The sequence below is a fragment of the Microtus ochrogaster genome, chromosome 1 (assembly GCF_000317375.1).
Source record: "Microtus ochrogaster isolate Prairie Vole_2 chromosome 1, MicOch1.0, whole genome shotgun sequence".
In the NCBI taxonomy this organism is placed as follows: domain Eukaryota; kingdom Metazoa; phylum Chordata; class Mammalia; order Rodentia; family Cricetidae; genus Microtus; species Microtus ochrogaster.
The window spans coordinates 16,539,627-16,552,182 of NC_022009.1; the positions used below are offsets into that span (position 1 = coordinate 16,539,627).

The window sequence follows — 12,556 nt, forward strand, 5'->3', positions numbered from 1 at the left end:
GTACGCAGGCATCCGATAATATCAGAGGTAACTATGCACATGTATGCAGGCATCCGATAATCAGGGGTAACTGTATGCACATGTACGCAGGCATCTGATAATATCAGAGGTAACTGTATGCACACGTACAGATGTAGAGGACACTTGTAGGGTCAGTTCCCTCCTTCCATGTTGTAGGCCCCAAAGCCAAAATGAAGCCATCATGGTTGGTAGCAAGGGCTATAATAGGACCGAGCCATCGTGCAGGCCGAAAGCACACTTAAGGCGTATGCCTGTCTTGGAGTCAATTTACTATTTCTGTCCTGATAATTCAATTGGAAATTTTATGAATTTCCATCAGTTACTTAGAAAAATAATCCATTTTTCTTTTTCCATTGTGTAAAAATAGATTCAAATTGACCTGAGTTCAGAAGAAACATGGAAAAGCAAAAAGAAATGTTAGTCAAAGATCTATTCTATACAAACAAAAATCAGATGGAAAAGTAATAAATTATTTTTAACACTAAAATAAGTTAGAAGAAAAGAAAATTATATCGTTTCCCTAGTTACACAGGAGAGTTCATTTTGTTGTTGTTGTTGTTCATATGTATATAAGCATTGTGTGTGTGTGTGTGTGTGTATGTGCGCGCGTGCGTGTGTGTAACATGGTTTCCTGGCAGATATCTGTGATTATTAGGCAGCTTGGAACTGGCCCCTCAGAGCTTCACAGTTGATTCTGTCGTCTGCTCAAATGCTCTCTCTCCTCCCTGCTTCCGCCTTCCTCAACTCACTCGCATCAGCTCAGATTTAATCACCACACGTCCTAGCTGGCACACTATATTTTCTCTGTTTATGACCTGCCTCCTCCACTGGAATAGAGCACTTGATTATTTTTACTTAATGCATACAAGGGGCCTGGGAAGCATTCCTGAGCAAATGAATCACACTTTGCCACTGAAAATTACTTTTGTTACTTCAAGAACAACAACAACAACAACAAAATGAACTCTCCTGTGTAACGAGGGGAATGATATAATTTTCTTTTCTTCTAACTTATTTTAGTGTTAAAAATAATTTATTATTTTTCCATCTGATTTTTGCTTGTATAGAATAGATCTTTGACTAACATTTCACATTTCTTTTTGCTTTTCCATGTTTCTTCTGAACTCAGGTCAATTTGAATCTATTTTATAAATGTTAAACTCTGTATTGATAATTTTGGGGGAAGGAGTGATAGGGATTGAACCAAGAGGCTCACATATAAACTAACAGGACACTTTACCACTGAGGGATACTTTCCATCTTGAAGACTTCACTTATAGGCCTCTTAGCACCTTTAATAAATACTTGAATTTTCTAATTTTTTAAATTGCATTTGTTTATTTGTGTGTGGATAGAGGTGTGGGTGTATATTTTATACCCAAAGGAAAAACTATCAACTCAAACTCAGGAGTCTCCTTGTAGGAATTCTCCGAGTAGGAGCTGGCTATACATACTTACGGATCACTTTGGTTATTGTTATTTGTAAGCAGAGACTGCACATTCATTTCTTGGCTGCTCATACCAGAATAATCACACAGAAACTATATTAATTACAACACTGTTTGTCCCACAGCTTAGGTGTCTTTCTAGCTAACTCTTATACCTTAAATTAACCCATTTCTATTAATCTATGTATCACCACGAGGCTGTGGACTATTGGTAAGATTCTGGTGTCCCTGACTCTGCCTTCTTTCTCCCTGCATACAGTTTAGTTTTCCTGCCTAGCTCTATTCTGCCCTACCATAGGCCAAATCAGCTTCTTTATTAACCAATGGTAATAAAACATATTCACATCAGCTATTATCATCCACAGGAATTTTCCTACTTCCTATTAGAGGTGAGAAACAACTAAAACAAATAAATGTCCTCCAGACCACTGATGCAATGTGTCCTACCACCCTACGTAATGGGGACTGCATATAGGGTCTCCTAGCTGGGAAGCCCTCTGCCACTAAACTATAACCCTAACCTCTTACTATTTTTTTTAATTTTTAGCACAAAGTCTCAATATGTAGCTCAGGTTGGTCTGAGACTTACTACAGAAAAGGCTACTGGTAAGCCTAGTGTGCTAGAGGAAAAAGGAAACAAAATAAACAATAAACAGGAGAAAGATGTAATAAAGAAAGAAGAGAGAAACAGAAACCATTGGACAGACACAGAGAAGGAAGACAGGAATACAAGCTACAGGGCAGAATCAGGGCCAGAAGGTGTGGACAGAGCATCCACTCTATGTCGATGTGGGCTTCAAAGAAAACCCTAGGATGTCTTCCTTCAATGATAAAATGGATCCATCCAATTGAGCAGATTGGTCCTAAATAATTGTTGGTCAGGCCCAGGCATTCTGAGTCACCCTTCTAATTTTATTCCATTCTCACAACACAATTATTCCCGGCCACTATTATTCTACAAACCCTGTAAAATAAACACTGACTTGCTGTCGGGTCGGCAACTCCTTTCTTTACCTTTTTCCATGAAAACTGTTGCATGCCTGGAGCAATTGATTGACAGTCTTTACTTTGTAGCGCAGCTCTCAATTTATAGAATAAAAGAGCAGTGAGAAGCACAGCCACTTCCCTGCCACACCCCAGTCTCCTCACTTACTTGACAAGTTATAATCAATGTGCCAATACTGATACATTGTTATTAAATGGCTGAAGCTTACAGTTTATAACATAAAGATTCATACTTCATAGTATAAAGTTCTATGGGTTTCGATGAATGTATATAGCATTTGGCTTTTGTTATATTCACAAGAACCATTTCATTGCTCTAAATATTCCCTCGGCAGTAGATTATCTTTTTAAAAAATAGTTTTAATTCTGGGCATGTATGTGGGGCGGCTATGTACATGTGAGTGCAGTTGCCATGGAAGCCAGCCGAAGGCACTGGATCCTTGAAGCTGGAGTATTGTGAACTGAACTCGGGACCTCAGGAAGAGTAATATACACTGCTGAGCCATCTCTCTGGTTCCCCATGTTAGTTCTTAATTGATTTTTTTTTCTACAGTTCAGGAGATTGAACCTAAGGCCTTGTACATGTTAGGCAAGTACACTTAGTTGTTTTGTTCTGGTAGTTTTGTTTGTTGGTTCGTTTGGTTTGGTTTGGTTTGAGACAGAGTCTCATTATGTAACCCTGGTGTGGTGGTTTGAATATAATTGACCCCCATAACCTCAAAGGGAGGGAATTGGCACTATCAGGAGGTGTGGATTTGTTGGGAGTGCGTATGGTCCTGTTAGAGGAAGTGTGTCACTGTGGAGTGAACTTTGAGGTTTCCTATGCTCAGCATACCACCCAGTGTCTCAGTCGACTTCCTGTTGTCCGCAAGAAAGATGTAGCCCGCACCATATCTGCCTGCATGCCACCATGCTCCCTGCTATGATGATAATGAACTGAATCTCTGAAATTGTAAGCGAGCCACCCCAACAAAATGCTTTAAAAAAAAAAGAGTTGCTATAACCATGGTGTCTTTACACAGCAACATAAACCCTAAGAAACCTGGCTAGCTTGGAACTTGCTACACAGATCATGAAGGCTCTGAACAAAAGAGCAATCCAACTATTTTTGTCTCTCAAGTGCTGGACCAAGGCCTATATCACCACACTCAGCATTACTTTTGTTTTATTTTTAATGATTTTTACATTTTATTTATTCATTTAGTGGGGTTGGAGTGGGGAATGAATGTGTCAGGGTGCATGGGTGGAGGTCAGAGTACAGTTGGGAGAGTTGGTCGTATCCTCTGCCATGTGGGGTCTGGGGAGCAAACTCAGGTTTTCGATTTAGCAGCAGGTGCCTTTGCCCTCTGAGACATCTCGCTAGCCCCCCCCATAAAAAAATTTACAAAAATAACAGGATGAAAAGTTCTCAGTAGGTGATAGGTTATGTTAGTTCACTATATGATTGTTAGAAATTATATGAATTCCTATATAAGCAGCAAAATAATGGAATTTTAAAATACAAGAATATTGTAATTTAGCAAATTAAATTCCTTAAGACTTTGTCAGTTAGCTTCCTATACCATTAATCTAACTACTAGGAAGAAATAAGTAAGAAAATAAAAACAAAACTATATAATTCTCTTGAGGTCTGTCCCATGGGAATATTTTTGGTACACCAACAGGCACCTTTTTGCTGCCTGTTTGCATCGGGAACATAATTAGTAGCTAGTCTCTAATTTAAGAATGTTAATTACAAAAGAACAATGTACTATTTTAAGGGCAGAATGGAAGTCACCTAATCTTTATTCCAGGGGCATTTTTAGGATTTAACCAGAAAGGTGAGGTTGATGACTACATTCTATATGTTATTTTTGTTTGCTAAGACCATTCATTTCAGGAAGACTTTATAATCTATACTTGTTTGCTTTGGAATGCAAAAATGTTACGAAGACAAACATGGCTTTGCTGAGTATTATGCCTCTCTGGTCACTACTGTTTAAAATACAAAGTATGGAATTTATGAGATATGGGCAAGGATGAGGGAACCAGGCTTTTCTCCACTGTCACAGGAGGCCTTGAAGAATTTACACTCCTCACACAGAGAGAAAACAGTATCACTGTGACCCTTTGCTTTGACCAGGATAATTGGCCTTATATCAATTTGCACCTGTTTTGTAATCCATTCTCTTGTATTGCCCAGCCTTCAATCTAAATCCTCAGACCAATTGGCACAAGCTATGTGGCTCCTTTTTGGCAAACTCCAGAGAAATACTACTTTACGTTTAGTTCCTGAGATCCACTGTAGAACCTGAAGTGAATGCATTTGCCGGGCCCCTTGCATGAGTCATAACTGCCTCTACAATTATGTGGGCAGGGAAATCCAAAGGTAACTCCTCAACAGACTCTCATGCACCCCAAGACGGGGAGGCTGAGCAGTTGCAGGTGGAGATGACAGCAGACTTTATGCCATTACATGCCATCTGATTTTGTGGCCTTTACGAGTTGACTAACCTGTAAACACACAATCTTACCTTGGTATAACCACTAACAGTCTAGGCTTGCTAGGCACGGTTCATTACCACTTCCAAAGCATTTGAAAAATGACAAGTGACCTCAGACCCAGTCATTCTTTTCTAAATATTTGTGGTCGCGATGGCAACTCATTAAATTGGTTGTTTATTTTTTTACAGGAGAACAAGAACTGACTCAGACACTACAGGTAGGGAACAAATCCCAAGACATGTTTTGTTGTGCTCCTCAGTGGAGCAGTCACCCGGGCTCTTAGAACGTTAGAACAAAGGGTTCCAGCTGCACTTTCTCATGCCTTCCCGTTCTAAACACTCCACCCTGGAGAGACCCTTCCAAGCCCATCTTCAGATTCTCCCAGGCGCCAGTCACTTTGACTTCTCAGTTCCGAGTCTAATCAGGCACAAATCACTCCAAGGAGAGATCTACAGATGGAGTCCAGCCCACAGCAGTAACAGGGCTGCCTATCCTTGCAGATCTGGATGGGGAGCATTTTTGGTGAATTAAAGATCACTCAGCTCCTCTGCTGTCCTTTATGTCTTTAGCCTAACACTCACTGTGGAGGGACATCATTTAATGTTTGGATACAGGGCTTTCTTCTTAACACATTCCCATGTCTTAAGGAATCGTTAATTTGTAACAACAAACATTTGACGAGGAGGTTATCATATAGGAGAGGATATGGAAACCTTGCCCTTTGCCGACTGCAGACTCACCTCTAAGCCACTCTCTAACCTATGAGCCAGAAGAAGCCTCAGCTACCTCACACTCATAAAAAATATTATGGAAAGAACACAGATGAATATTTAACTTGATTTAAGTGAAAAAAAATAATACAAAAAAACAGAATATTTGAAGACATTTGTGGTCATTCTTAAGTGTTAGTTCTATACAAAAAGGAAAGAAAGGAAAAGAAGATAGGGTAGATATAACTTTCTTTAAAGATTTGTTTACTTTGTTATGTGTATGGGTGTTTTTTTCTGCATGTATATATGTGCACCATGTGTGTGCCTGATACTAGGCAAGGTCATAAGAGGGCAGCAGATGTCCTGGAACTGGAGTTACAGTTGTGATTCATCAAGTGAGTACTGAGAACTGGACCCAGGTCTTCTGAAAGAGCAGCCAGTGTTCTCAACCAATATAGCATAGAGTTTTACACAAATGAGACTTGTCTTTATAGCTTCTCATTGGGCTTCAGGATCCAAAACACCAGCTGAGCTTCATCTCAACCAGAATGTGGGTCTGCATTCCACTCTACAGTGTTGAGCCTGAGAACACTAGAGAGAAATGTGCTTCTATAAAGAAAATGCAAGATGAGGGCTGGAGAGATGGCTCAGTGTTAAGAATGTGTAGTACTCTTTTAGAGAATCCCACTTTGATTCCAGCTCACAACCGCCTCTGACTCAAGCTATAGGAGATCTGACAGCTCTGGCCTTCATGGCACCCACACATACATGGTCTATACTTTCACAGACATGCACACGTATATACATGTGATAAAAAATAAATCTTTTATAAAAGAAAATGAAAGATCTCCCTTTTAGTTTGTAGAATTTTTACCCATTAACTACTACCATAAACTGTATCTTATAAAGAAGCCAAACTAAAACTCCAGAGTTACCCAGTAAAAGTAAATACTGCCGTCTTTGTTTACTAAAGGCAAAGAGCTGTCTAATGGCAGCCCAACTGCTAAAAACATGACTAACTAGTCACTAAACACAGAGATAGGCCTAGTGCTGTGTATGAAGGAGTCGTTGGCCAGCTACAGATGGGTGTAGTTCATGCAGAGAACTAATATGGCTGTCTTTATCTCATATGTGACTAAAATTCCCACTAATATGTCTGCTGGTACAAACTCAACTGGTTTTGCAACTGCACAAGCATGTGATGCTTATGTACTCTATATGAAGAACATTGGAAGACTCGGGAGAGATTAGACAAAAATAGCAGGCAAGTTACCTCCATAACACTATGTGTTAGCCAAAGAGAAGCCACTGAATGTAAGAGAAGTGGTGAAATTGCTGCTGTGTTTTAAAATGTTTCTTCACTGACTAAATCTCTGAGAATCTAGAGGATGTCGGGCAGGCACAAAGAGGCCAAGTAGGAAAATCTTCTGTCAGTAAAGGTGGAGGGTGCCAAATGGTCTTGGACAGACAAGAAGTAGTGAGAACTGAAACAAAGGCAGGAAGAATTACTCACATGTTTTATACATATATACTTATACATATATAGTTAATATGTACTAACCATGATTGTGGGGTGACGATGATGATGACAATGATGATGATGATTGACAGGGGATGCAGAGAGGCCAGGCACTAAAGGGCTGAAGCCTGAGGATATGTTTCAATCCCCAGCACCCAGATAAAAAGCTAGGCATAGCAGTGCACACTAATTATCTCAGCATTATGCAGACTGGAGGATCTTGGGGGCCACAGATCAACTTAACTGAATCTGCAAGCCCCAGGTCTTGAGAAACCATGTCTCAAAATTCAAGGTGGAAAGGTCCTGAGGAGAACCTGAGGTTGTCCTCTGGCCTCCACATGTACGCAGGCGCACACACACGCACAGTACATGTACACCTACCATGCATGTGTGTGCTCCCACAGACAATTATTCTCAGTCTACAAGTAGAAACAAGAGAGACAAAGAGCAAGAATGACAATTTGGGAGACATATAAACAACATGACTAGGACATATAAACCCATGAAACAATTTGGGAAAGGGACCCAGAAAGAATATGGAGAAAGGCAGCCAAACACTGATGTTGAGTGGAAGCCCCAGGCTTTAGTTCTGACAGTACTTTCTCCAATACATGAATATGACATTTATCTTGTCCCTGTGTGTATGACTGGGTCCTTGGGCTGAGGGCATTTTAACAATTATTCTAAAAGCTGATAAGGTTGTGCTGCTGACAGAATTTCTGTAAGTCTAGCAGGCAGCTTGGAATGGGTGTCTTGGACACCAGAAACAGACACCACAAAGGAGTAACAAAAGTCCACATGGAGCTTGCTGAATCACAAGCATGGCACAATCTCCATTGTGCATTAACTATTTTCCCTGTTTGTTTTCTCTCACGTGCTTTCCCGTTTCTTCCTTCATTTCTCTCCCGTGTCTCCCCATTTTTCTGTAGCCCTGTACAGTTTTTCAGTTTTCCCCCTGATTAGCATTTCCTTTCCCCTTTTCACCCTCCTCTAACCCATGGCTCCCCTTCCACACTCTTACCATTCACTGATACTTTTTACCAAGAAAGCAAAGCCTACCCTCTAAACCATCCTAAACCCCCATTCTATTAAATTCAGGCTGGACAAAGACTAAAAATGTGTCTGTAATTCTAGTTTCTAGGTAATGCCAAATAATAAACCTTTCCAAAGAAGGAAAATAATCTCCCGTGCGAAGCTTGTCTGACTCTCGGGTTCCCAGCCCCAGGCAGTGCTAGTGGAGGACAGAGACATCCAGATCATCCCCCCCACACCTCTGCAGTGAGGGGGTTACTCTCTCTTCTTTCTGAACTCTTTTTATGTAAAGTGGCACTTCAAACGGACGGTTTCTATCAGCAAGGCCGGGGAATGGCAGGGCAGATCCCAAGCTAGACCTGTCACTCTGGACCCTCGTAGATCTCTCTCCTTTCTTAACTTTTCCTTTCTTGCCTTTCAAGGATCCACTCTTCTCAACTTTTTCTGATTTCTTTGTAGTGAGCCCAGATGGTAGGCTTCTCTATGACAGGCATCATAGAGAAACGAGACCAAAGACAAAGGTTCGAGAAATGAGAGGGAAACCATATATGAAGTACTCACGTTTCCTTCCTACCCTACCTGCTTCTTTTTCATCTTCCTGTTCAATATTACAAACCAAGTTCTACGTGGCCATGCTCATTCCCTGCTTGTGAAACCTGAGCTGAAAGGAAAAGGGAGGGAATGCCCCTGAAGGGACCAGGTTTGTGAACCAACAGTGAGCTCCCCTGGACGGAACGAGCACTTGGCGAGGTAGTGAGGACATTGTTGGAATTGGAGACCCAAATTAAGTTTTCTCCTTGTGTGCCCTTTTCTCTCTTGTCTTTGGCCTTCCTTCTTTCCCACTTTTCCTCTAATGATATCTCTTCCACTTTCCCTCACTCTCGCTCCTCTTCTTTCCCGGCTCTTTCTCCTCATATCAAATCCTCTTCTAACTTCCTCAACCTTTCACCTCATCTGTCTCCCCCTTTCTCAGGGGAAATGCACGTAAGACGAGTAACACAGAAAAAGTTACAATCAGTGAAAAAGCCTGTTGAATGACCGACCTAAAGGTGAGTTTTCAGTATGACAAGACTCTGTAGATGTAAATGGTAGACATTTTAATAAGTTGACTCTTGACATGAATCTCATTACTTCTATTGTAGTAACAAAAGAGGTGAAGTTGCCAATAAAGAGGAAGAATAGAATGTGAGGGAGGTTTGCTGTGGCTTCTTCTCTAGACTCTAGGCTAGGTGGTGGTGTAGGAGGTCTTTCTGTATTTGTGTTTATTTCATTGGTTGAATAAAGAAGCTGCCTTGGCCTTTTGATAGGGCAGCCCTTAGGTGGGTGGAGTAGACAGAACAGAATTCTGGGAGGAAGAAAGCAGAGACAGAGAGCCGCCATGAATCTCTGGCCCAAGACGGACATAGGTTAGGATTTTTCCCGGTAAGCCACAGCCTCATGGTGCTACACAGATTTAATGGAAATGGGTTAATCAAGATGTGAGAATTAGCCAATAAGAGGCTAGAGCTAATGGGCCAGGCAGCAATGAATACAGTTTCTGTGATTATTTAGGGGATAAGCTTGCCAGGATCTGGGCGGGAACGCAGCCTGCTGTTCCCTTTACAACAAGGTGGCAACACCAGCAGGAGGCAGAACAGAGAGAGCACATACTTCTGCTACTCCATGGGAATTATTTCTCTCCTTATGCTATACTGGTCCCAAGGACTGAACTCGGGTCATCAGTCTTGCCAGCAGGCACCTTTACCTGAGCATCTTGTCTGCGCATAGATCTTAAACTTTTTGTTGTGTTACGAAGAAAAACTTTATTATAAATAGTTTTATTATTTTTACTTTTAGAATTATTTCTATTTTTATTGGCATATGTTTTAGGTGTATGAGTGTTTCACCTGCATGTATGCACTACATGCATGCCTTTGGAGGTTGGATGAAGGCATCAAACTCCCTGGAACTGGAGTATTATACAGTAGATAGTACTACATAATGTATAGTATAATTATAAGCCACCATATGGGTGCCAGGAACTGAACCCAGGTCATGTGTGAGAGCAGCAAGTGGTCTTAACAACTAAGCTATCTTCCCAGTTCTAATTTTATCTTTTAATCACTCCTTTGTATTAATTTTTAGCCTTTAACTTAAGAGTAAAACCATTTAGGATTATATGTTAAGTACATATTTTGCATTTCAGACCTTTGAAATAAACTGACTTTTGTGGGTTTTGTCAGATCAGTACAAACTACTAAACTAAAAACAAAACCCAACTCAGAAAAATTGCAGTCCCTTCAAGAGGAAAACAGCAATATCTTTTGTGTGGCAGGAATACAGGCTACTACTAATCACTCAGATGCAAATCCATGCCAATCTAATTCTAAAATCCTATTTTAAATGTGGATTTTTTCTTTTGTAGATATGTATCTTTAAAAAAAACTAAAGAGCTATGAACATTATAAGGATTTCCATTTATAAGCTCGGTTTATACAGCATCTTTGATTTGGGCTTGTCGGGAAAAGCTGTTCTTCTCTGGTTTGACTTTCATCACTGCTACAGTCCCACTCTGTTTCCTGCATTGGGTGTTTTGGGGTCACTGCTGAAGCCTGTACTCTTCACATATCTGTGATCTAACTGAATACTTTGTGCTAAATAGTATTTATTGAGTCCATAATTTGTCAATACATGATATTAAGTGACAATTTACTGAGTGTCATTTCCAACCAGATTTTTAAGAAACTCCATTTAAAGGAAACCATAAGGCCCCACCCCATGGGCATAGAGCACTTGCCCATGCTGGTGAGTGCAAGGCCCTGACTTTAGTGTCCACATCCCCAGAGCCAAAGAGGAAAAGCCAGAAACTATAGACAATCCCTCTCTGAAGAACGGTTGTATTCTTTAAAGTTTCCACTTAAGGGATGGGCAGATGGCTCTGCAGTTCAGAGCACTTACTTGTCTTGCAGAGGACTTGAGTTCAGTTCCCTGCAGCCACAACACAGGGCCATCTGTAACTTCAGTTCCAGGGGATCTGACAGCCTTCTGGCCTCCATGGGCACCAGACATGCATGCATGTATGCATCCATACACATACATACATGCAGGCAAAACACTTATATACATTAAAAATACAGTTGTCGATTATGTCCTAAAGCCTGCTGGTTGCTTCACAGTAGGCTTCTCATGTACTATCTCGTCCAATCTGCACAGGAATCCAGACAGGTCTGCTCTTTCCCGTGGTTACAGATGGTGAAGCAAAGCCTGGAAGATATTTGTTCAAGGTATACATAGAAAATGGTAGAAATAGCATTTGAACATGAGGAGCCCTATAGCCAAGCTAAAAGAAACCTGTAATTCACAAACTCGTATATATTTCCATTTAACAGTACTCCTTTAGGGAAAAGTTCTTTACCCGTTCTCTTGGCTCACTGCCCAGGGATTTGTCTTCCTTTACCTGCTGATCCACAGATGGAAAGAATCTCTTTTCCATCTCCACAGGAGGAAGAGGATCTCCATGAAATCAAGAAGAGGAGACAACTACTGGGGACGTGTTAAAATCTGAAGTACACATAAACATTTGCAATTTGGAAGTGACTTCCCCTTATAATCTATTTCTTCTTTTTTTTTTTTTTTTTTTTTTGAGACAGGGTTTCTCTGTGGCTTTGGAGCCTGTCCTGGCACTAGCTCTGTAGAACAGGCTGGTCTCAAACTCACAGAGATCCGCCTGCCTCTGCCTCCCGAGTGCTGGGATTAAAGGCGTGCGCCACTATCGCCCAGCCCCCTTATAATCTATTTCTTAGATATAGATTGTCTGTGACAAGTTAGGGAAGACAGTCTTAACTGTGACTGGTTATTACTAACAAGAGTTCTTCAAAAGACTGGTATATAGGCACCTTAGCAAAGAGTTCAGAAGATTCTTACAAAGCTAAGACATTCTTATCAGACGACCAAAGAGAAATGAAAAGCATGCTCATAACAAGACATAAGTTCAAGACAAGGCTTATACACAAATGAGCACACTGGTTTATTCATAATAGAAAAAACTTGGAAACAATCCAACTGCCTATCAACAGATGAGTAGCTAAACAAATTGTGGTATGTCCATACAGCAATACCACTTGGCAACCAAAAGAAACAAACTAGTAATAAATACTTCAACACAGCAATCATAGAAACATGTTGAATAAAAGAAGTCAGGTAGTAAAAGAATACACGGTGTGATTTAAAAGATTTGGAAAACAACTCGTTTATGAGATAGGTCAGTGGCTCTCTGGGGCATGGTTGGCTAGGAGGGCAATGACTGGAAAGTGATACAGGGAACTTGGTTGAATAAAGAAGCTGCCTTGGCCTTTTGA

At 40.7% G+C, this 12,556-nt stretch overlaps 1 protein-coding gene across 1 annotated transcript in view; it reads left to right on the top strand.

The window, feature by feature from the left end:
- The window catches only part of Fam71d (family with sequence similarity 71 member D), a 32,202-nt gene extending 23,905 nt beyond the window's left edge, over positions 1-8,297 (top strand). The window contains exons 8-9 of the mRNA XM_013354459.1: positions 5,147-5,175; positions 8,117-8,297. Coding sequence (XP_013209913.1) covers positions 5,147-5,175; positions 8,117-8,181 — 94 coding nt within the window. The 3' untranslated portion in view covers positions 8,182-8,297. The remainder of the gene's footprint in view (positions 1-5,146; positions 5,176-8,116) is intronic.
- Positions 8,298-12,556: the final 4,259 nt, after the last annotated feature.